The sequence below is a fragment of the Littorina saxatilis genome, linkage group LG5, assembly GCF_037325665.1.
Source record: "Littorina saxatilis isolate snail1 linkage group LG5, US_GU_Lsax_2.0, whole genome shotgun sequence".
Classification (NCBI taxonomy): domain Eukaryota; kingdom Metazoa; phylum Mollusca; class Gastropoda; order Littorinimorpha; family Littorinidae; genus Littorina; species Littorina saxatilis.
Window position 1 is genome coordinate 28,805,873 of NC_090249.1, and position 25,350 is coordinate 28,831,222.

General features: G+C 41.4%; 2 protein-coding genes and 1 pseudogene across 2 annotated transcripts; 2 read left to right on the forward strand and 1 right to left on the reverse strand.

The window, feature by feature from the left end:
- Positions 1 to 196: 196 nt before the first annotated feature.
- Positions 197 to 6,422, reverse strand: LOC138966787 (NADH-cytochrome b5 reductase-like). Its single transcript, XM_070339123.1, has 7 exons — positions 6,306 to 6,422; positions 4,970 to 5,626; positions 4,064 to 4,206; positions 3,665 to 3,752; positions 3,219 to 3,323; positions 2,132 to 2,335; positions 197 to 521 (listed from the first exon to the last, which is right to left on the reverse strand). Exons 2-7 carry the CDS (start codon positions 5,180 to 5,182, stop codon positions 312 to 314), a joined length of 963 nt encoding a protein of 320 aa, XP_070195224.1. The 5' UTR covers positions 5,183 to 5,626; positions 6,306 to 6,422; the 3' UTR covers positions 197 to 311.
- A 77-nt stretch (positions 6,423 to 6,499) lies between these two features.
- LOC138966784 (probable proline--tRNA ligase, mitochondrial) lies at positions 6,500 to 18,543 on the forward strand. Its single transcript, XM_070339121.1, has 13 exons — positions 6,500 to 6,739; positions 7,961 to 8,138; positions 8,656 to 8,729; positions 9,633 to 9,713; positions 10,159 to 10,231; positions 10,577 to 10,684; positions 11,090 to 11,183; positions 12,003 to 12,034; positions 13,681 to 13,754; positions 14,478 to 14,557; positions 15,153 to 15,288; positions 16,177 to 16,356; positions 16,808 to 18,543. Exons 1-13 carry the CDS (start codon positions 6,500 to 6,502, stop codon positions 16,916 to 16,918), a joined length of 1,461 nt encoding a protein of 486 aa, XP_070195222.1. The 3' UTR covers positions 16,919 to 18,543.
- A 4,861-nt stretch (positions 18,544 to 23,404) lies between these two features.
- LOC138965865 (sugar phosphate exchanger 3 pseudogene) lies at positions 23,405 to 24,728 on the forward strand (annotated as a pseudogene).
- Positions 24,729 to 25,350: the final 622 nt, after the last annotated feature.

The following is a 25,350-nucleotide window of genomic DNA, read 5'->3' on the forward strand; positions in this document are numbered from 1 at the left end:
AGAAACTCGTGCTCATGAACTAGTTGTGTGTGCATGCATGTCTGTCTGCCTGCCTGTTTAGATTCATAAAAAGTCATCCTTCCACAATCCTTCACACTTTCATTGCATATCATTCATAACCATACTTAAACCAATTCAATATATATAAATTATCTTCTAGAGAATCTTGAAGATTTATACAACATAACAAAATGCAAAAAATTCACACATGTATATTTTCTCATGATGAAAGACAGTGGTACCCTCAGTAATATATATATAAAAGAGAGAGGACTGGACAGTTCAGTGTTCAAGTCCTGTAGAATACTTGGTCAGAACTTGAATATGTGATCTTTAGGAAAGTTGCAAACATCCAATATTTGCAGCATGTCGGAGTCAAAGGAACGAGTGCCACACACTAGCACCCTTGTACCACTCACGTTCTTCCCCAGCTCCTTTTCTAACAAAGTTTTGTTGATCTTTCCGTGGACTATTTCTTCACCGTACTGGTACTGACCGCTTGGTGTTTCTGTGGGAGGCTCCTAAATGAAAAACATAAACAAGAAGAGCAAACGCTCGATCGAGTCACTTTCGCAGTTCTGAATATTATATGAGGCATCAGATGGACAGGAAGAAATTGCTATTCACAACACAATGAGTCACGTTCACATAAAATTTGAGCCCGGTCACTTTTATAGTTTCCGAGAAAAGCCCAACGTTAAGTTGTGTGTTGCCGAACAGAAAAGGCTAGTTATCTCCCTTGTTTTTCTGATAACGTTCGTAAAAGGCTACAGATGTAAATACTTTGATGTAAAGAATAATCCTACAAAGTTTCAATCACATCCGATGAACTTTGTCAAAGATATAAAATGTCTAATTTTTCCTTTGACGCTGACCTGTGACCTTGAAAAAGGTCAAAGGTCAACGAAACCATCGTTAAAGTGTAGAGGTCATTGGAGGTCACGACTAAACAAAATATGAGCCCGATCGCTTTGATAGTTTCCGAGAAAAGTCCAACGTTAAGGTGGTGTCTACGGACGGACGGCCGGACGGCCGGCCGGACAGACTAACACTGACCGATTACATAGTCACTTTTTCTCAAGTGACTCAAAAAGGACACAACTTAAATGTGACACATGCTGAAACATCGGCCATAGTAGGTGCAGAATAGTCTTTTTCTTAAGGAATATAGTGATACAGTGGAACCTCCCATTTAAGACCTCCAAAAATCTTAGAAAATCAGGTCTTAACAAGAGGCGAAGCCATCAAGGCTCACGTAAGAAATCGACAAACAGTAAAACTCAATCACTCCGTCACACACACACACACACACACACACACACACACACACACACACAGAAAGAGCATAGGTGAAACTGTGTAAGAAAGCGAGACACTAGATCTAGATCTGTCTATCTGCATGTAGCCTACTTACAAGGACACGACTGCCAACTAGTCTCGGCGCGCTCAAAATAATAATGACCGAGACTGTCAGTACTTCCTTCGCGTGACGTCTAACCCTCTTACGTCATAATGTGACGTCAATGTAATGTGACGTCTTCAAATGTTAGAGTTTCTACCACAGACATACACACGCACAGACGCACGCACGCACGCACGCACGCACAGACAGACAAAGTTACGATCGCATAGGCTACACTTACGTGAGCCAAAAAGGAGGAGAAGTCTTACAATGGGGGTAAATTTACAGAGGTTATGAACAGAATATCTGAGAAAACAAGGTAAAAAGGGAGGGAGTCTTTGATTGGGGGATCTTACAACCGTTTCCAACTTTGACCCACCTGAGACCCTTTCCTTACTCTTCTGTCTGACTGTGCAAATATCTTGCATTGAAGCAACACTGACCATCAAAACAGCAAAGGTCAGAGATACACAAATTATAGTAACCAAAAAGATATAAGAGAACTCTCAGACTGATTGGAAGGGATATTGGAGTTAGGCAGATGAACCATGCATAATTACTGCCAGTAAACTTTAAAACTTAATCCACACCCCACACACACTCCTATACAGTACTACCATTACCATGGGTGGGATTCTTCCGGAAATCCGAATTCGATTATGGCCTTTTTTTTTCTGGTTGGGTTCAGGATTCATGACATTTTTCAGTCCCGCCCATGCATTACCATACCTGACTAAGCAAGAAAGTCGCAGAGAAGTTCCAAAACTGGCGCCACTCTGCTATCTCACTCTTCATCAGGATGTCATGGTAAGTCCTGCAGGCGTATAGAAGACGAACTCTTCCCTCCTCATCCTCATTGGTCAGCATGGCCTGTATCAGCTGAGCCATCGGGGCAACCCCTGTCCCCGCTGCCAGCATCAGCACTCGACTGTACTGCATGGACAGAGGAAAACGGCAAATCAGGTTAGTCATGTGACAAAATAAGAGCACAGTGGAACCCCCCTTTTAAGACCCTCCAATTAAAGACCCCCTCCCTTTTAAGACCCTCCAATTAAAGACCCCCTCCCTTTTAAGACCCTTTCTCATATGTTCTGTTCATAACCTCTGTAAATTTACCCCCATTTTATGACTCCCTCCTTTTTAAGATCTGACTGTCTCGGATTTTTGGAGGTCTTAAAAGGGGGGTTCCACTGTAGTGTCCTCTGTCTCTGAACAACCAAATGGTAAAATAAAATGGTAGCTTTATTCTCATGTTTACTGCCACATGGAAAACCTGGTGGATTTGTTTGACTCGGGAGTGATGTCTTTTTCATCTAAAGGGCCTATCGCAAACGTCCATGTCAATCACCCTAATCTGAACTTGTTTTACAACTTTCCTTTTACTGAAAAGATGGCTTCCTGCCACCAACATCAACCTGATTTAGCCCCATTTGAGGTTGACGTTCGACCCTGAGTGAATCTTAAACAGTCTCTCTTCTTTCAGTATGCGACATCATTTCCACAAGGTTAATTCGGGACTATATGTGTCTCATCTCCAAAGGAGCAAAATCAAAAGCCAAGCAATCATCCTATATTATCATTACTCATCTGTTGTGTATCTTGTTCGTCCATTTTAAATTTTAATGAACGCGACAGGGCAAAGCGAATGTTCTGTCTATAATTAGATGTTCTATAACCTGGATTGTCATATTATGTGATTCTCTCAAAGGTTTATGCCTTCACTCATTGAAATTACATATATATATATATACATACTGACTCATTGTCACAGGTCTCAGAAGAAAGTTGCACACCTATGCACAGACTATCCATTCACCTGGTTTGGAGTGTACTGCAGACAGCCAAAGGGGCCCCGTATTTCCAGCCCGTCTCCAACCTGGCAGGTACGAACCACCTGTGACATTCTCCCATCTCTGTACACCTAAGAAACACATACAGTATAGAACATTACTAATGCTCTTCTAATTGCTTACCATAAACCTTGAACCCATTTACGCAATATAACGTAAACTTTAAAATCACGGATGTAAGCAAGGTAATTAAAGCAGATAAGGTTTGTGATGACATACCTTGCCACTTTCTCACAAACAGCCAAAATGACTTTAAATGAAAAAGGATGACAACGTTTAGACATTTGTTCTTCTGTTGCTGGTTTTGTTGTTGCTTTTATTGTCAGCATTATGGCTTAAAATTTAAATGTGTTTTCCTTTTCAGGGAATGACTCATGCAGATTAGTGATGTGCAAAACAATTAGTTAACTACCTTTATGAGAAGATGAAAAGCTCCTTTTAGCCTAACGTCTGACACTGGCGTGTACTGGCGTGTAATAGGTTTGCCTTCAACGTATCCTCTGCAAATATTCAAACAAAAACAAATTTACTAGTCAGTCAGTTTATCTAACAGTGCACATAAATGAGTCAATAATTAGTCATCCATCTGTCAATCATGCACATGCACACACAAACATGTCTATGACACACACACACACACACACACACACACACACACACACACACACACACACACACACACACACTAACAACACACACACACACACACACACACACACACACTCACCTGTTACTCAGACATACCTATACACACACCTAAAAACATGCAGGCTGACCTTGATTAACAATTAAACCCCCACAGTACACACACCTGATAACAACATGTTGTCCAGGTAACAGACCTAAACTCTGGTCTGGGCCCAGTCGACAGGTAAATCTCCAGGTATCATGGGTCTCTGGAATAACAGCAGTAATCTGGTACTGGTGGTATTCACTGCTTGACAAGGCTGGACTCTGCAAACACAAATAAGTACACAATACATAAGTAGTTATAGAGGCCCCTCGTGACTGAAAAATATCAGCTAGCAGCTCTAAAAACATAGGTTACCCAGGAGATCAGAAACATCTCCACCCTTAACCCACCAAGGGCGTTCGAGACTCAAACTCTCAACCCAGCTCCCACATGGGAGGCAGACAATTTATCCTCGAGGCCATTGGGCCTGTCAATTTGAATGTTGAACAAAAGATTACACATTGATCTGAAATAAAAGGAAAAAGAAAAAAAACATACTGTACACTGTACATATTGGTCTGGGTGGCCGAGTGGTAAACACACTTGCCTCGGAAGCGAGAGGTTGCGAGTTCGACCCTGGGTCAGGGCGTTAGCAATTTTCTCCCCCCTTTCCTAACCTAGGTGGTGGGTTCAAGTGCTGGGGTGTGCACGTTAAAGATCCCACGATTGACAAAAGGGTCTTTCCTGGCAAAATTGTATAAGCATAGATAAAAATGTCCACCAAATACCCGTGTGACTTAGAATAAAGGCCGTGAAAGGTGAATGCTCGCCCTAATCGGCTTGAGGTTTGCTGGCCGATATGAATGCGTGTAAATTGTGTAAAAAATTCCATCTCACACGGCAGAAATTAATATGTAAAGCGCTTATAGAACGTCAAGCACTATATAAATCTCCCCATACAATACAATACACACTAACAGAAAAAAACTAACCAGCTAACAGAAGTAATTTTCCAGCCAAGCAGCAAACAAGCAAGAGTCTCACCTCATATTCTCCATTTTCTTCCTCCTCTTGTCCTACAGAATGAGAGGTCCCCCCTGACTTGATTCTAGCACACTCTCTCTCCCAGATAGCCAGCTCTTCAGCGTAGATGTCGAGGACACAAGGCACACATCCGTTTCCACAGCAATCAGAGTCCAGAGGTTTCTCTGGCTTTTGTGGGAGTCCCTCCATTGCTAGTGTGCTTTGTGTGTCCATTTTTTGTTACAAGACTTGAATCTTTTTGATCTGTGTTTATTGCATTCAATGCTGTGCTTTAGTCATGAAAAACAGAAAATAAACACGCCCACACACAAAAAACAAGCGTCTATATAAGCTTGTTGATACTATGAGAATTAATTCTCTCCTTAACGGCCTGTGGTTTTGATCTGTCTAAAGACATATCATACTGCAGACACGTCCACCATGAAAATCCTTCCCCTGCTTGACGCTTGGAGCTAGATTCTGCTGTGCTTCTGTTGTTTTCTGAAGAATGGTTGTTGTTGGTGGTGGTGGTATTATTGTTTGTACCCTGTGTCAGTATACTTGAAGTTACTGGTGTGCAGCAAGATGCACACTGCTGCTGCTGCAGACTGCACACTGAAGCTGATGTATCACCTTGCTTTGCACAGTTGATGTCTTCATAGTCACGTTTCCGTTTTTCTGAAACATACCCCCAAAGAAACTGCTTATTCATATTTTGACAAGTATGTTGATCCTCCTTAAAACATACAATGTTGATATAAAAAAAAAATTTAAAACACCAGAGACGTCTCTTTCTGACCCTCTCTTTCGAAGTGAAATATCTGACCTCAAAAGCCAAACAAAGTTCAAAAAGACCTGATAATGTGAAAAATGGTGTAATATAAAAAGTCTGTCACTTAATTTATTTTGCATGTTCCCCGAGGAAATGAGAAAGAGGTTTGTCTCGGTGATTTCAACATTTAGCAATAGAAAATTATTCGTAAGGTCACTGCCCGGCTGTGCATGAATCGGTTTAGTTTATCATTAACAAAACTACAGAGCAATTTTTTTTTTTACATTTATTATATTATATTAATATATTATACTGCTGTCACCCATATTATTTCTATTTTAAAAATGCACCCCTTAAGGCTTTTCTCTCATTAGGGCATAAAGTATGTAAAGTCTCCTGCAGAGTATGTCCAGTCAAGTAAAATATTGCAGTTCTAGCCAACTTGCTTTATTTTATGTGAAGTTTGAGTAGAAAGGGAAATTCATATGTTGACATAAACATAGTATTAAAAAGTTCTGCAAAATGCACCAAGTAAACGAAGGGGGAAAGTTAATATTTTAGCGGCAGATAAAAATGTTTACATACGTCCACTCATTTTAAAAAGTGATAAACAACAAACTCTGCCTCTTGCAGGCTGAGGACCGCATTGCTGCCTGACAACTTAGCGGTGGACTTGATAGGGTAATAAGAGTTATCTACCCGCCAAGCTTTTATCTGCTGAAAACCACTCGCGTCACTACTTCCGGAATTTGCTACTTTCACATCTACAAGACGGAAACATGTTAGTTTTTCGTACTATTCGCAGCCCGCAGCTTTGCCGGCATATGAGAAAAGGCAGAGACATTGTTGTTGTGAACGAAACCATCAGCCAAGCAAGAAATATCTCCAGCGATGCTCAGGAAAAATCAGCGAGAAGTCCTGCTCCAGCATCAAGGACACGACGACGTTATGTCTCTAAACTGTACCAGAACTTTGGCAAGCTCCAACCCGAAGACCTCGGTGTCTGCAAGAGCTATAAGGTATTTTTAAAAAAAAAATTATTCTCTTTTTGTGAAGTTTTTTTAATTTTTTTTACATGTATATATATATATATATATATATGCTGTACATTACAGGACATCACCTAACCAGAGGGACAGAACCATATAACAGAAAAACACTTGAACAATTACAACCTACTTGGGGTGGGAGGATGGGCGGGGGAGGGGGGGATGTTCAGGGCTTGGTGGTCGCAGTATCAAAAGGATTTAAGAAAGAAAAAACCTAAGGGTTACATCAAAACATGCATATACAGGCGCCAATCCTTGTAAAATTTATCTTCTGTATTATTCACACCTTCGTTATACTTTTCACAAATAAATCTTTGCTTAAAATTTCTACTAAATATCTGAAAATGAGAGGTCTTTCTGTTCATTTTGGAATTATATACGTGGTGTTTGGCACAGATTACTAACACATCAAAAGCTTTATCGGTGACTACATTGTTCGCAACTCCAAGAAGAACCATGCAGTTCTTTGGACAGTTTTAAATTGTCACAATGGGTGCAGTTCACCTTTAGCCAATTTACAAATTCTATCCAAAAAGTCTGCACTTTATCACACTCCCAAAACATATATGTAAAAGGGTTTCTTCATTTCTACCGCAAAATGTACACATTGACGTATCCACATTTTTTCGCAAAAATAGATACCGTTCTGTGGGCAAAATTCTGTACAATAATCGGTACTGGAACCATCTCAGACAAGTGTCTTTTGTTGTTTTAAAAACATGTTGAAAAATAGCCTTCTTATTTAACAAACAGTCTTAAAGATTCAGACCATTTTTTGATACATTTTGGGACCGTAACATGTTCAATCAGTTTTTTGTAAATAAGTTGTGTCTTACCTTTACAAATACATTTCCACACAATGGGCTCTGTCATAATAAAATGTTTATTCAATTCTAAGCCGATTTTTCTCTGATATTTTTAACAGCCTGGATTACACCTTGATACAAGGTATTACACACATTGGGTTGAACAGGAAAAGGTTAGAGGATCTGTGGCGTGTGTGTGTGTGTGTGCGCGCGCGCGCACGCGTGTGTGTGATTTTATAAATTAATGATTATGCTTGATTTTGTTTTTATATGATTATGAGAGCAAAATTACTTGTGCACGAATTACAACAAACAACTTGCTTTTAATTAATGCTTTGCCTGTTTTCAAATGGTATCATGACTAATTTGTAATGATTCTTTCCAGCTTATGTTGTACAATGAAATCATTGGGGCATGCTATCCTGGAGCCTTTCATCTCTTGCCCCTGGGTCAGCGAGCCATGGAGAAGTTGGTACGCATCATTGACCAAGAGATGGAGGCAGTAGGAGGCCAGAAAATCTCCATGCCAACTCTTGCACCCGATACCTTGTGGAAAGCATCAGGTTTGTCTCTTTCACCGTTCCTTCCAACGTTGGTCTGCACTAAAACCCTTCCTTGCCCACATCCCCTCCACAGCTTGTCTCCCTTTTAATTTGATTGTGAATAGTGATTTAAAAACCAAGAAGGATATATATGTCCCATAATACCTGTCACTTAGTAAAGGCAAATAGGCGACTAATGTGTAGTTAACAAAGCAGACTTTATTAAGCTAATATAGCTGTCAAAAGCAATCGTAATTGGTAGGATTTAGTGGCTGACAATTTGTTTTCGGGTATTTTCATATATATATAATATAAGAAATGGACAGATACTGAACATTTCTGATTAACATACATGTACACTGCTTTTAAGCAAATTCTATGTTTATATGTGTGTGTGTGTGTGTGTGTGTGGTGTGTGTGTGTGTGTGTGTGTGTGTGGTTAAATGTGATGTATTTGTTACAACATGCAATACATAAATTGTAATCCTATTTGAGATTGGTTTTAGAAGTCTGAAGATTTTTCTCTGTTTGTTTTCAGGGCGCTGGGAATCAACAGGAAAGGAACTGTTCTCACTCCACGACAGACATGAAAATCAGTTTTGTTTGGGGCCAGTTAGTGTTTTTTTCTTGTGTTTCTTTGTTTGTTTGTTTAACCTAAATAGTGTTCATTACTCTTGAGAGTGTTGATATACCAGTAAGAGCTAGAGAGTAATAACAACTGCTTTCTTTAATTTTGATGTACCGTACTTTCCGGGTGACAAGGCGCTTCGTTATCTAAGACGCACCCCCTTCTTTTTAAAAAAAATTGTAATCCAGTCACCCATTGGACGCAGGGGGCCGATAGGGCGCACCAAAATGACCCAGTTTTTGCCATGAGAGGTGGTTCCCCTGTCATATCTGAGAGAGGAAACACTTCCTGCATCGGGGTCAGTGACCGACTTTAACTGAGTGAAAATATGTGTGCTCTGTGTGTGCGGCCAGATCAAAGGCATTGTGATAGCTGGGTGGCCTTGTTAAAAGACACGACCTTGCCATGAGAGGTGGTTCCCCTGTCATATCTGAGAGAGGAAACACTTCCTGCATTGGGGTCAGTGACCGAGTTTAACAGAGTGGAAATCTGTGTGTGCGGCCAGATCAAAGGCAGGGCAGTACTTAGTAGCTGAAACATGCATTATCACAAGTTGTTTGACTGGTACTCAAGCGGTCTCTTTGATTTTTTTCGTATTTCATACACGGATTAGGCGCTTCGTTATACAAGACGCAGGGGTCGAACTCGAGGAAAAAAGTCGCGCCTTATGACCCGGAAAGTACGGTATGAACCTGGACTTACGTTTTATTCATTAAATTAAATTGGGAGGGGCAGGTTAGGGATTGTAGATGTAAAGATGCATACATCTTTGTGCAGTTGAACAGGGTATGTTTTTCTTAAATTATCAACAAAAAAAGTAACTGGAAAGAAAAGAAAAGCAATTTGAAATGAATTGATGGCAGTATTTGATTGTTTCCCATTGACAGACTCACGAAGAGCTGATCACAAGCCTGGTGGCCTCTCACAGTCCGGTGTCTTTCCAACAGCTGCCTCAGCTTCTCTATCAGGTAATCTGATGTCATTTGTTGTCTGGCTACAGTAGAACCCCCCTTTTAAGACTCCCCTCCCCCCCCCCTTCCCCGCCTGCCTGTTATGAATCCTACCCTCTTCTCAGACCCTTAGCTTTTAGGCAAGCGTATGAAATGTACTATGTGTGACGCATACTTTTTACATTGAATCCTTTTGTAGAAAGTGAGGGTCCAACACAACCCACTGGACTGTGTAGTCCAAAGCATGATCCGGTGAAGGTTAAGACAGTCTTTGGTGTCATCTTTTCATCACCCCAAAAAAGTTCCACAGCTCTGCTGAAATACGGAAAAGTTTGGGGCGATTTTGTAAAAAAAAATCAGCATTTTGCTGATCACATATCTGTAAGCAGAAGAAGATTCCTTTTTATTTATTGCGAAATGTAAAAGGGGTGAAATTGATTCATAAGTGTTAATCATGTAACAGATCACAAGAAAATTCCGAGATGAGATGTCTCCAAAACATGGACTTCTGAGGGGCAGAGAATTTGAAATGAAAGGTAAGTCAGATTTGAACGTTGGTTTAGAACTAGAGGGAAGGAAACATTTATATTCAATTAGTTTACTATTCCTTTCTACAGATTGCTGTGTGTATCAGTGGATGAGTTTGTCCAAGGAAGTGTGTGTGTGTGTGTGTGCGTGTGTGTGTGTGTGTGTGTGTGTGTCTTTTTATTTCGCAAACTGTCTTCAGCATGAATTATACAGTGGGGTTTTTAGTAAATTTTTTATACGAGTGAATTGAACAGGCCTTCGTTTTCAGTTTGTTAGCATTCTTACTTTATCTTAAAGTACAATAAACTTTGTGAATCTTTTTTGTTATGTTTAATTAAACTGTTGGTTTTCAGACATGTACACTTTTGACACCAATGAAGAAACAGCCATGGAAACATACCACACTGTCTGTGATGCCTATAGCAACGTTTTTGACAGGATTAGAGTTCCATATGAGAAAGGTAAGTTGCTCATTCCAATTGAATTGCTTGAAAAATAAAATCAGAGAAATGTGTTTTGATATACTGTAGTGCAGCTCCAAGTTGAAACTACATGTACTCTTTTTACAGAATTTCATTAATTAGAAAAAACACACAGTAAACACCAAGTTCCAAAGACTTTCGGGCCACGCCCTTCTTCAGTGAAATGAATGTAAGCAAACAATGACGTAAAATTCTTGATATTACAGAATTTCATATCATACTATGTAAGCGTTATACACTTCTGAGGTGAGTTTTGATTAATTATTGGTTTATTTTGTGTATCTTCGGATAAATGTCTATCACACAAATGACCACGTACATACACAAGTACATGTACACTCAAGCTGATTTTGTTATTTACTTCTTTATGTCTTGCTTTTCCAGTTCGAGGATCAACAGGGAATATTGGAGGATCGCTGTCACATGAGTTTCACTATGTGGCTGAAGCAGGAGAGGACAGACTGCTCTTATGTCTAAGGTAATACAGTGGCACCCCCCTTTTAAGACCTTCAAAATACAAGAAAATCTGCTCTTTTAATGAGAGGAACATTAAAAATGGAGGTGAATTAACAAGCATTATGAACACAAAATGTAAAAAAACCAGGTCTTTAAAGGAGACAGTCTAAAACAGGAGTCCCAGGGGGTCTTTAAAGGGGGGTTCCATTGTATTCATATGTTTGCTTTTGTCTGCTTCTTAATTTTGGTACTCATCTGCCTGGTTTAGACAGACTTTATCTTTTGCAGTCCTCTTCGTTGTTGTTGCTATTGTTCTTGTTGTTCTTGTTCGGGCGGGGATGTAGCTCAGTGGGTAGCGCGCTGGATTTGTATCCAGTTGGCCGCTGTCAGCGTGAGTTCGTCCTCACGTTCGGCGAGAGATTTATTTCTCAGAGTCAACTTTGTGTGCAGACTCTCCTCGGTGTCCGAACACCCCCGTGTGTACACGCAAGCACAAGACCAAGTGCGCACGAAAAAGATCCTGTAATCCATGTCAGAGTTCGGTGGGTTATAGAAACACAAAAATACCCAGCATGCTTCCTCCGAAAACGGCGTATGGCTGCCTAAATGGCGGGGTAAAAAACAGCCATACACGTAAAATTTCACTCGTGCAAAAAACACGAGTGTACGTGGGAGTTTCAGCCCACGAACGCAGAAGAAGAAGAAGAAGTTGTTCTTGTTCTTGTTCTTCTTCAGTTTCTTCTCCTTCTTCTTGTTCTAGTTGTTTCTTGCTCAAGCAAAGACACACTTATGTGTATCAATAACAAAATCTGGCTATTAATGTGGTTTTGTGTGTCTTCAGGTGTGGTTTGCAGGTAAACCAAGAAATGGCAGGTAAGGGTATGATTTAAATCTAGTGCTTTTCTTTCTTTCAAATTTTTTTCCTTTTTTTTTTCACAATTAACATCAAAGAAGTACATTGAAAGCTCTGTAGTTTTTTATTTGATCTGCAGGACAAAAACTGATACATTATTGTCTTTTTTTTAATTTTTTTTTAGAGTATAATTACAAGGTTGTCGTCACCAAGACTGAGACTGGTCTTTTTTGCACAGAATCAAATGACGACATTTATAACAAATGACGTCATTATCAAGATTGGTACATAACGTATTATTGTGCATAATTTCTTTGTGATCCGTTGTGTTTTCGTAAAGATACAGTGTATTTAGTCATGTAAGCGAGAGACACTGGCCTAAAAAATGGCGGCAAAAAGCACATTTTCAGAGAAGGATTTTCGATCCTACATCAAAATAAGAACGGCACTTGGTAAAACGGCTGGTGACATACTTGAAGAGCTGAGAACTGTAAGCCCAGGCACAGCACCATCTCGCGCGACAGTTTTTCGGTGGGCAAAGCATTTCTCAACAGGGAAAACGTCTGTGGAAGATGCAAGGGGAAAAGTGAAGAAACCACCTGTAACCGACAATAAAATGGTGTCCCATGTGCAACGGTTAGTTGATGAAGATCCCCGAGTGAGCAGTCATTTTATCGCCGAAACACTGGACATTTCGTCGTCGTCTGTCTTGAGAATTTTAAAACACAAACTTGGATACACAAAGGTGTGCGCGCGATGGGTACCACATTTCCTCACTGAAGAGAACAAGAGGTGTAGGGTTACGTTTGCCCAACGGCTACTCAAGATATACGACGGATGTGATCAAAAACGCTTGGATGAGATCGTGACTGGAGACGAAACTTGGGTGTACTTCTTTGAGCCAAAAAGAAAAGCTCAAAACAAAGCATGGATAAAAAAAGGTGCCAATGCCCCTCGGATCGTGCGAAAAAGTCGCTCCGGCAAGAAGGTTTTATACACAATATTTTATAACACAAAGGGCGTCATTTTTCAAAAACCACGCGAAAAAGGCAGAAGCATCACTGGGGTGTACTACAAGGAAAAAGTTCTTGCTGGCATCGTTCGTTACTACAAGAGAGCCAGACCAACTACAGGATTGAAAGGGATCAAATTACTTCATGATAACGCACCTGCTCACAAATCCAAGGTGGTGAAAGAGTACCTGGAGGAAGAAAACTTTGAAACTTTGCCACATCCTCCCTACTCTCCTGATCTTGCACCCTGTGACTTTTTTTTGTTTCCTCATCTGAAAAGACAATTGGCTGGGCGTCGATTTGACAGTCGATCAGCCCTCGGATCGGCTGTTTTCCAGTGTCTGAACCAGGTGCCAAAAAACGACTTCAAACGGTCATTTCTTGACTGGGTCCAACGACTTAAACTGTGTGTAGCCGCTAAGGGAGAATACTTCGAGGGTTTGAAATAAAAAACAACTGCATCATCTAAAGATGTCCCGGTTTTTGAGACCAGTCTCAGTCTTGGTGACGACAACCTTGTATGATTGAATGTTTTCAGAGTATATGATTGAATGTTTTCAGAGTATATGATTGAATGTTTTCAGAGTATATGATTGAATGTTTTCAGAGTACATGATTGAATGTTTTCAGAATGTATGATTGAATGTTTTCAGAGGGAACAAGTCAGGAGGACCTGTGTCAGGGGAGCAGAGAACACTGTCAGCTCACTGAAAGTAAAGGAATTGAAGTAAGTACAAGTCTTAAGTCTTGAATGGACCATTTACCTTATGCAGTGTTTTCACTTCAACAGAGGCTTAAATCTATTGAGGCACCTTTAATCTTTAACCCTTTTGATGCCTGTAGGATGTCAGATGACATCCTGGGTAACTGGCTTTAACAGGAAACAAATCGTTCAATAAACAGGAAAAGAAGAACAACAACAATAAACAAAAAATGTGTGCATGTGTGGTGTATTCTTCATTTATACATCGGGCGGGGATGTAGCTCAGTCGGTAGCGCGCTGGATTTGTATCCAGTTGGCCGCTGTCAGCGTGAGTTCGTCCCCACGTTCGGCGAGAGATTTATTTCTCAGAGTCAACTTTGTGTGCAGACTCTCCTCGGTGTCCGAACACCCCCGTGTGTACACGCAAGCACAAGACCAAGTGCGCACGAAAAAGATCCTGTAATCCATTTCAGAGTTCGGTGGGTTATAGAAACACGAAAATACCCAGCATGCTTCCTCCGAAAGCGGCGTATGGCTGCCTAAATGGCGGGGTAAAAACGGTCATACACGTAAAAGCCGTGGGAATTTCAGCCCATGAACGAACAAACAAACAAAAAATGTATTCATCAAGTGCACATTATAGGTTGTCAGTTCAGGCAAATACAGGTAAAGCTTTGTATACACATATTTTCTGGCAGCGAACTTGATAATGGCAAATTATTTAATGTGAATTTGTCCTTTCTTCAGGTTGGGCACTGTTTTTACCTGGGCACAAAGTATTCCTCAGTTTTCAATGCCACCTACACGGATGATGCTGAGAATATCAGGTGAGTGAAATTTTCACAATTGAACAGGGAGCAAACATTGAACACTATCAGTATTATCAGATGATGATGAAACTATGGTTGATTCTCTTCAAATTTCAGGGTCACATAGGGTCAAGTTCGGGTCCCAAAAAGTAGTTTCTTTTGAAAAGTTTCTTGGAGATTTTTGAATCTAGAGTCTCAAAACTTGGCCATTATGAACTCACACACATCATACCATTTGAAAATAAACTTATAACAATGCTGTTCGGAATATTACAAAAATATGCAATAGAATTTATATAAACTTTGCAATACTTTGTTTTATATTCTTTTATCTGAATAAACAACCTGTAATGACGAGGAAATGCACCCCTGATAGTGTAATTTGCATAAATAATCATCATCTTTTTTGCCAGGTGCTGTGAGTACCTTGCTGGACAGTATCAATGCTGCTTTGTGTGTGTGTACGTGTGTGTGTGTGTGGTGTGTGTGTGTGTGTGTTTGTGTGTTTTTTGCGAGAAATAAATCAGAGGCCAAATTGTTATTGTTGGTATAACTCCATACTTAAGCGGACAGGATAAAGAACATGATACCAATATGAATGCTGCTTTTTCAGGCCGATCCACATGGGATGCTTTGGCCTAGGAGTAACACGCATTCTTCAGGCAGCAATAGAAGTTTTGTCCAAAGAGAGACAACTCAGGTGGCCTTCCAGCATTGCTCCGTATCAAGTCTGCATCATTCCACAGAAGGTATTGGAAACCCTCTTTAAGGAACAAAAATCAGGTCTTAAAATGAAGTGTCTTAAAACGTGGGTAAATTTACAGACGTTGTGAACAAGAACAAAAACCCCTGAGAAAACCAGGCCTGTAACCTGTTGTTATGCACTTTGGTATGGGTCCAAACTCTGCATCCTAGTTTTTAGTTTTTTCTCTTATGTGGGGTGAGATCAAACGAACTGTATTCTGAGACCTGTTTGGCCTTGTGACCTCAGGTCAATGGCCATATTTTCAGCCGAGACCAGCTGCCTGCCCTAGTTTACAAACAAAGACCTTCTGACCCGTAGTCAATGACCCAGTTGTCAACTATGATAGTGACGCCTTTGATGATGTCTGAGATGAAACTCTGTCCAGGTCATAGAAGCAGAAACATGCATATCACTAGAGAGGGAGTGTTCTGTTTCTTTGTATAGCAATGTGTGTACGTACATCTGTACTCTTCTTTAGCCATACACATGGCGATAGTGGTCAATCGGGTGCAGTGGTAAAAGTTGAGAAAAAAGTTGCCCCTTGTAGTCCAGAAACTACGGTATATGCTTTTCTGAACATTTCTTCTCATTTTCGTAGTTTTCCCCACCTTCTTGAAAGAGAGACAAGAAGAATACATACAGCAATGCCAGGATAGAAGCCAAGTTGGAGGTATTTTTGTTTTGAGTTCGAACTGAAATTTATGAACATCAACAGCTTCAGAAGATCGATAGGCAGTTTTCTTTTTCCTAATAAAATACTGTTGAGTTACAGCTTCAGAAGTAAGGCAATTTTTTTTCTTTTTCGGACAAAACATTTTTCAGTGGACGTCAACACTTATCGTGCAATACCTTTTCTTTTATTGTTTATTTTCGCTTTTGTTTTTGTTTTCAGGAGGGTTATCAAGCAGACTTGTACTTCAGACTTGCAGAAGAGCTCAGCGATCAACTGAGCGGTATGCCTAATATGGCTGGTGAGGTTGTCATTGATGACAGGACCAAGTTCACCATTGGTCGCAGAATCTATGAGGCATCTCGGATCGGATACCCTTTTGTTATTGCTCTGGGCAAAAAGGTATGAAAATGTAATAATAATGGTGTTTATATGGCGCAAATCCTACCATAGTTCTAAGTGCCTTTAAAAAAAAATCAATGAATCAGTATATACAAAGTCATGTACATGATGAACACTTGAAAAAAAATGTGCACAAGAGTGTATTAGAAATGCTTATGTTTGTAGAATTGGTTCCGAACTCTCTTTTCATCTGTGTTATTGTCTCATACATGTCTCAGTGAATAGACGATCTTCTTAAATAACTCTGACAAATTTGTATGGGTTTTGGAAGAGTTGCTTACTCTTGAAAATACTAGAGCAAACAAACCCACGTGACATTGTAGGCCAATCACTAGCAAGCGTTATGTCTCCACACGTTGTCAGCATGCCGCTTGATTGTAGGCCTATTGTCACACGTCACACTGATGAATTGCAGTATTACTAATTTCATTTGTTATTTTTTTTATTTCAGGCCTTGGCTGATCCCTGTCAGCTGGAGGTGATCAACACAGCCACTGAAGAGACGCAGTTCCTCAGCAGGGAGCAGCTCATGGACTTGATGTCAACAGTTGTAACAGTCTGACTTAGGGCACAGAGAGAGGGATTGATAGGGGAGGTTTGACTTGTTGACACGGACCAGTTTGTGGTGTTTTTTCTCCACATCTTGCTCTTTGATTTGTGATCAGCAAGGTGTCTTGGTAACAGAGACTCAGTGATAACAGAGAACGACTTGTGGGATTGATGTCAACAGTTGTAACAGTCTGACTTGGGGCACATGGAGAGGGACTGATAAAGGAGGTTTGAGTTGCTGACATGGACCAGATTTTGGTGGTTCTTCTCCAAATCTTGCTCTTGATTTGTGAGCAGTAAGGTGTGTTGTTAACAGAGACTCGGTGATAACAGAGAACGAATTCTGGACTTGATGTCAACCGTTGTAACAGTCTGACTTTAAGCACCTAGAGAGGGACTGATAGGGGAGGTTTGACTTGTTGATAGAGGCAAGTGTTTCGTGGTTATTCTCCAAATCTTCCTCTTTGATTTGTGAGCAGTAAGGTGTGTTGATAACAGAAACTCAGTGATAACAGAGAATGAGTTGGGGAATTGATGACAACAGTTGTAACAGTCTGACTTAAGGCAGGAAAAGAGTGATAGATATGGGAGGTATGAATTGTTGACAGAGACAAGTGTTGTGGGTCTTCTCCATGCTCTTTAATTTTTGAGTACTAAGGTGTTTTGATGGAACAGAGTGATAACAGAGAACGACTCTCAGACTAGACAGCTGTAACATCTGATTTAGCGACAATGAAGATACACTGGTACAAGAGATTTGACTCATTGACAAAGGCCTGTTGTGTGGTAGTTAATTTTTGCTTAGGCCACACTTTAATTTCTGAAAAGTATGTTTGATTGATGAAGAACATTTAGTTCCTGAACAGAGGGTATATGTAACATCCAAAATTTACATCAGTGGTTGGTTGGTTTTCATTCATTAAACTCTTGACAGACTGGAAAGAAAGAGTTAACTACTTGGCAGTTAGTTCTTGGATAGACTTCAGAGCAACACGAGGGCTGCGCTTGCTACAGGTTAATCTTTCAACATTTACGGTAGACTAACATTCTCATGAGCCGTGCGCATTTCAGCGATACCATGTCATTAGTTTGAATTATGTCAGCAGAGATTACGTGAATGTGGGGGGAGGTAGGGGATTTGTTGGAGTGGGGTTGGGGACACAGAGAGACACATGCAAATATGAATAGATGCAAATATTTGTACAGAGAGATAAACAGGCAGTCACTGACAGACTCTCTGTGTGTGTGTGTGTGTGTGTGTGTGTGTGTGTGTGTGTGTGTGTGTGTGTGTGTGTGTGTGTGTGTGTGTGTGTGTGTGTGTGACTTAAGAGAAACCAGACAAGAGACTGCAACAAGTCTGTTAGTGTGTGTGTGTGTGTGTGTCACTGTGTGTGTGTCACTGTGTGTGTGTCACTGTGTGAGAGAGAGAGAGAAAGAGCGCTAGCAAAAGAGAGAGAGTAATGTTTACGAATAATTGTGTTTTACGAGTGTTTCACAAATGCAGACATGCACATTTCTCCCCCATCCAATACCTTTACAACGGAGTAATCTGAAGTACCCAGGTACTCACGTGATGAATATTTTCTTTTTGCATGTATGATTATTTGTATGAGTGTGCATTTTCCATAAAGTCAAGAATACTCATAACCTGTGTGTGCGTCTTTGCCCTGCACACATTTGTAGTGTGTGTTTGTGTTTGTGTGAGCACGCGTGTGCGTGTGTGTGTGAGCAAGCAAGCAAGCGCGTGTGTATGTGTGAGCACGTATTTGTGCGTGTGTGTGTAAGCATGTGTGTGTGTGTGTGTACATGCATGCATACTCATAAATTGCTGATAGCTGTAAACTGTTACACAGGTGTACATTAAAAATAATTCAGAAGAAGAAAACATAATGCAGATGTGACAACAGCCCGTATGGCAACAAAAACAGAGAGATAGACTGGTTTTTATTTGAAAAGAATAAACTTCTTTAGGGTACACTGCCTTGTTTTAAATCCTGTCCTTAGACAAATAAAACCTGTAATATATGCGGACAATGACACAGTACAGAAAGATAATAAAAGTATTAGAAAACAGAGGTAACTACCAAGAGAGAGAGGCAAAGAGAGAAAGAGGGATAAGATAAGAGAAATATTTAATTACGAGGTTTATGGCATAAGCAGACAAGCGAGCTTTATTTGAACCATCGCTCACCCGGAGAGGGGCTATTGTAAGATGTTTGGTGGTTCAAGCAAAGTCGATGTTTGGGGTCAATCGGTGCCCAATGCCTTGAACGACTCCTTTCAAGTACCCTATTATAATGACACGACTCGAGTGGCAACGAACCTCCACAGTGATTCCCGTCAAAATCGGTGCAGCAAGAGACAGAGAGTGAGAGACAGAGAGAGAGACAGACAGGCAGGTAGACAGACAGACATACACGTAGTTACAGGGAGAGGCAGAGAGAAAGAGAGGAGGGAAGAGATAAATATAGAGAAAGGGGGGTAAAGAGACAAAAATGGAGAGAGGGAAAACAACCAATACATTTTACAATCCAAAAGTATTTTGTTGCAGATACCTCCTTTTAATCCCCACCTCTCCCCCTCCCGATTTGAGACCTCCGACCCCCCGCCCGAACTTTGCTATTTCAGATTTTTGTTCCATAACCTCTGTAAACTGTTCTCCATTTTAAGACTTGGTTTTCTCTGATTTTTTGTAAGGTCCTTAAAGGGAGGGAGGGGGTGTATCCACTGACTCTATTTCACAAATCTACACCACCTCTGAAGATCTCCTTTAGCTTTCATTCCCAGGAAAAACAAGAGCTGTGTCGTGACTTTTGATGCATTCAACCCTGAGCTCAAACAGAGCACTTTGACAATGTTTGGTGACCAGTGCGTGCAAATACTGACTTTTTGCCGTGTACAATAAAAGACATTCTTTAACACTAATGTCTCTTGTTTAGCTTGGGGGTAAAAGTCAATGAGCAGTAAGTCATTGAGGGCAAAAGTGAAGCCTGTGACTTCTTGGGAAGAAACCGCAGAAGAAATCAAATGGTAGCATCCAAGTTAGAGGAGTCGTTCCCTCACTAGACACTCCTGTATATTCTATTTTTCTTTTGCCTTTTCTTCACTGACAAGCAAACACACATTTTGTGTCACCAAAACACGGCTGTGCTGCTTTTAAAGGCACACTCCTTCCCGTGAGTGAGTGAGTGATCGTGAGTGAGTGAGTTCGGTTCATCGTCTCAGATCTGGGCAGGAATTCACATTGGATCAGGCCACAACTCCACTTGAATACATACCAACAACGAACAGCCTGGGTGCTCTCTGTGCACACTGGCAAGTCTTTGATGAGATAATCTGGTAAACACCACCGGTGGTTTTTAATTAAATTAATTCATCGAGAAATCCCAAGTCACCACAGGAAGCAGTCAGGGTGTTGAGTGTGGTACGTGTCCAAGTGGAGGGATGGTCTTATCCCAAGTAAAAACCGGGCCTGATCTGAGACGGTGGGCCGTACTGGAGTGAGCGAGTGTGCCTTTAAGAAGATCCAAAGAAGCCTTTAAAGTTAATATTTTCGACAATAAGTGTGTATGTGTGGTGGGGGGGGGGGGGGTGACCGTGCAGGGAAATCTGTGTCCTTTAAATGCAGGTGGTGGTGTCTATTAGGAAGAGACCATCTCTGGATTTAACCAGGAGTGTCTCTTTAACTATTTGCAGAGATCTGTAGCATGCTTGCTACACTATCTCTGATATTTGTAACATTCACGACTGTCATATAATATTGAAAGGCGAACTGCACTTATTTCAAAGGCACACTGATTTTTTTCTTTCGCTCGACCATTGCCTTACATGTTTATTCATCTCAAAGGCTTTGTATTCGTTGTCATCTCTTTATTGGTACGCGTTACAATTATAATTCAATCCTGTTTTAGATTTTTTCTTTTTTTGATTAAAACAATATTTTTATAATTTTGTTCCAATTTTTTTATTTTTTTTTATTTATTGCCTGATCGATTGGGTATTTTTTACGATTTCAAAAGGATATTATCCTTGGTCTGCACTTATTGCTTACATCTTATTATTAGCTCCCCAAATCTAGTGCAACTGTACGAAATTCCAATTCAATTCAATGTGTGATGACTGGCAGTCGCGACACAAACATACTAAACTGAGTTTAGAAACGTTAATGCGAAGAAACAAAACAGGATTCTAACTTATTTTCAAAGATGTCCGATTTTTTAGCCTTTCGTCTAAAAAAAAGAAAAGAAAAAGACACTTGTCCTATGAAAAGTACGTACCTCAACAACTTACATTGTATTCTAGCAGAAGGTTCTACGACAACAGACAGTGTATTCTCACAGATGTCTGTTATTCTTGGCGATTGTGTTCCACAAACACATTTTAGCCGGACAAAGACAGTAGTGCTGCCCTAGAAAGAGACGGATGAAGTCCAACAATAGAGATCGCCACTCCCACCTGCATGTTCAACCTTGGACGAGCATGTTCTGGTTTCCTAATCAGAGCCACTAATTAAAGGAGTTGCACATCGTCATGAAAGAGAGATACTTTCTGAGATCAATAGTACAGTGGAAATTTAGACCCCCGAAGCCAAAACGTCCTCATTTCAAGACATTGCTTTCTCAAATGTTCTGTTCATACCTAAGACTTTAAAATTGGCAATCTAGCTAGTCAGTGGCTGCTCCGCCTGGCGTCTGGCATTATGGGGTTAGTGCTTGGACTGGTTGGTCCGGTGTCAGAATAATGTGACTGGGTGAGACATGAAGCCTGTGCTGCGACTTCTGTCTTGTGTGTGGCGCACGTTATATGTCAAAGCAGCACCGCCCTGATATGGCCCTTCGTGGTCGGCTGCATGGGCGTTAAGCAAACAAACAAACAAAAACTTCATCCCATTTTGAGACTCCATCCTTTCAAAGACCCGATTTTCTCAGATTGTGGGAGGTAAAAGGAGGGGTTTCACTGTTGTGAATGCGTTCTCCCAGGAAAGATTCGAGTTTTAGAAAATAAGGTGTCTGTGTGTAAGCGCGCTTGGAAAATGTGGTAAATTTTCAGTTTATCATATTGTTGTTGTTGTTGTTGTTGTTGTTGTTGTTGTTGTTGTTGTTGTTGTTGTTGTTGTTGTTGTTGTTGTTGTTGTTGTTGTTGTTGTTGTTGTTGTTGTTGTTGTTGTTGTTTTCTTTCTTTTTCTTTTCTTCTTCTAACCCACTGAAATGACTATGTAATAAGATAATAATAATAATAAAGAGAGCTTATATAGCGCGAACCACAGTCAACTATGCTCGCCGCGCTGTACATACTAACTATGAATAAAACCATACTATTTAAACATCAAATACATATACATTCTAACAAAATAACGTAACAATAAACTTACAGCAACAAATTATCTACGTACTATGACGTCATCAAATACAATTATCGAAAACAATGGAGAGAAAAAAATATGTGGGGTTATTACACCTGAAAAAATTCACTTGTAAAGTTTCCCAAAGATCTGTCGAGTAGTTTTCTAGGAATCGCTACACATAGGCACTACATTTACACATTTCTTGGTTTGCTTTACTAGTTACGTCATCCTCGGAAATAGGCCTACGTCACGTCACGTCAACGACGGAATACCTAACCATTAAATAACATTTCAATCTTTTGTTATTTCATTCATTACAAACTTTTAAAAAAAACCCTCATATTTATGATACGTAGAGTGGTACTTCGCAAGTAACCTCACTTTAAGATTTCTTTAACTTGTGTGGTGTTTGACCTTATATGGACGCACCATGTTAGCTTCCGATACAATCCTTTTAGATGCGTTTTGCGGAAAGCTGAGATTTATAGTACTTCATGGTAAAGTGAAAGTTAGGTTGCTATCGCAAAATACAATAATCTCCAACATTTGATCTGAGCTGTCCAAATCAACAACTACATGATTTTTTTTAGTCTGAGTCACTTAAAAAAGAATTGCGCTTCTCTACGATAATTTTTTTCTCTCTTAAAAGTCAACAAAGACAAACGATCTGTAAAATCTCTTCCTTTATAATTTGCATTTTTTCAAAAGCCAACAAAGACAAACAATCTGGAAAATCTCTACGTTAAATGTGCATTTGTCAGGAACCGCATTTTAAGGAACTACAGTGTTTTAAAATGCCCACAGTCGTACAGCCTCTTTAAATAACAAAACAGACCTGCGCATTTAGGGCAGTTGATACGGTCAGCAACTGCACAATGACCTCTTAAAATGTATTGCCAAAAGGCTGTACCACCAACCCCTGCCTTTTTATTCACGTACCTGACACAGTTTTGTGGCAATAGAAGCACACAATGACATGGGGTAATTATTGAGTACGGGCAGTCTTCCAACAAAACTAGCAACGTAACTTAAACCTCGACATTCTGGATAGAGACACGTGTGTGTGTGTGTGTGTGTGTGTGTGTGTTTTTCCTACCGAGATCTAGCATTTGCTTGTGTATAAAACGTCCAGTCAGTGAAAACATTAAAGTTCAAGTTAACAGAAAATTAAAGAAAAGTCTTTGAAAACTGTTCGAGGAAAGCACAGCTTTTAATCAAACGAGATTAAAGGAGTACAACTGTCAGAGGAAGGCACGTGTTTGTCCAGTGAAATAAAACAGAGGAAAACGCAAAGTTAAACCGTGATTTTTTGAAAGCCACAATGACAGGTGTGACCAGATACCACCCAGAAGTGTTCTTTCTGACTTTCTTCGCCTATGCTCTGTTCCACATGGCCCGCAAGACGCTCAGCTTCGTCAAGGCCAGCATGGTTAGCGAGTGGACACCGACACGGTCCCCGACAGCGGGACCTGACCTCAGCCGGCCCCAACAGACGTGGACACGTGCCAGCCTGTTCGAGGACGGGGACAGCGCCGAAGATTTCCTGGGCGTGCTGAACGCCACCTTCCTCTTCCTATACGCCCTGGGGCTCTACGTCAGCGGCGTGCTGGCCGACCGTCTGGACCTGCGTCTGCTGCTTGGCGCTGGCATGCTGCTGTCCGCGCTGGTCATCTTCATCTTCGGCCCCGTGCTGGAGTGGACTGGAGGCACCTCGCAACCTGCCTACCTGGCCCTGATGGTGGTCAACGGCCTGCTGCAGTCCACGGGCTGGCCCTGCGTGGTGGCCGTAATGGGCAACTGGTTCGGCAAGAACTCAAGGGGCTTCGTGCTGGGGCTCTGGAGCGCATCGCCCTCCGTGGGCAGCATCGTGGGAGCTCTGATGGCCTCCGCCATGGTGGACTATGGCTATGAGTACTCCTTCCTGTTGACCTCTTCTGTCCTGTTTGCAGGCGGCGTGGTGGTGCTCTCCGGGCTGGTGAGCTCGCCCCGTGAGGTGGGTCTGCCCATGCCTGACGAGGATGACGTGAAGAGCGCTCTTGAGCAGGAACCTGAGGTGGACGAGTGTGATAACATTACCTCCAAGCAACAGAAACAAGAGACAAAAAGCTCTTCAAAGTCTTCTTTCCTGCCTGAACAAATGCCTGTTCCTGTTCAATCAAATGAACAGACTGAGGACAGAATGTCCGAGTCCAAGAAACCGCTTTGGTATAAAACCATGCCTCTTAAATCCTATGGATCTACAAACCAGCAGGTCAACTTTGCTACAGGCACCGGCATCGAGGATAAATCTGCTGAACTTGGTAATAGAAGCATCGAGTTGAAAGGAAAAATATGGCCAGTGTCACAACAGAGTCGGGCTACTGAAAAGATACATCTATTGAACACAACAAACGACGAACATGACCAGAGAGTGTCACCCCATCACAACCTTGCTTTGGAAACAGACACGGGCCTATCAGACCAGCCCAGGTTAGCTTAACAAACTGACAATCTCGCTAACGACATGAACAAGCATGAACAGCGAGTGGCTGTGGGGCAGGTGGGCACGAGCAAACCCAACTCCAGCCGCAGACCCAAAGCCATCAACTTCTTCAGAGCGATCATGCTGCCAGGTGTCATGAACTACTCCATGGCTCGTGCTTTCCTCAAGATGGTGAACTACATCTTCTTCTTCTGGCTGCCTTTCTACCTCTCCTCGGCCTACGGCTGGCCGCAGTCCAAAGCTGATGAACTCTCGGTCTGGTTCGACGTAGGCGGAATATTCGGAGCAACAGTGGCCGGGTTTTTGGGCGGCCATTTCCAGAAGCGAGACCTGGTGATGGGCCCAATGCTGGTTCTGGGCATCCCAATGCTCTATGTGTACGGGACGCTGCCCGCCGGCCATCACCAGGTCGTCAACGCTGCCATGCTAGTGGTGCTGGGCGCCCTCATCGGCGGCGTGTCCAACATCATCTCCGCCGCCATCTCCGCCGACCTTGGTCGTCAGGACGCCATCCGAGGCAACGCAGAGGCGCTGTCCACCGTGGCGGGCATCATAGAGGGCACGGGCACACTGGGCGCTGCTCTGGGCCAGGTAGCTGTGCCTTACCTGGACTCGGCCT

Coding starts and splice junctions, on each gene's coding strand:
- LOC138966787 (XM_070339123.1), bottom strand. CDS start 5,182: ATGGACACACAAAGCACACTAGCAATGGAGGGACTCCCACAAAAGCCA. Junction 3,324..3,664: donor CTTTTCATCTTCTCATAAAG/GTAGTTAACTAA, acceptor TGTGTTTCTTAG/GTGTACAGAGATGGGAGAAT. Junction 2,336..3,218: donor TGCAGTACACTCCAAACCAG/GTGAATGGATAG, acceptor CTGTCCATGCAG/TACAGTCGAGTGCTGATGCT.
- LOC138966784 (XM_070339121.1), top strand. CDS start 6,500: ATGTTAGTTTTTCGTACTATTCGCAGCCCGCAGCTTTGCCGGCATATG. Junction 9,714..10,158: donor TGCCTCAGCTTCTCTATCAG/GTAATCTGATGT, acceptor ATCATGTAACAG/ATCACAAGAAAATTCCGAGA. Junction 10,685..11,089: donor TAGAGTTCCATATGAGAAAG/GTAAGTTGCTCA, acceptor TTGCTTTTCCAG/TTCGAGGATCAACAGGGAAT.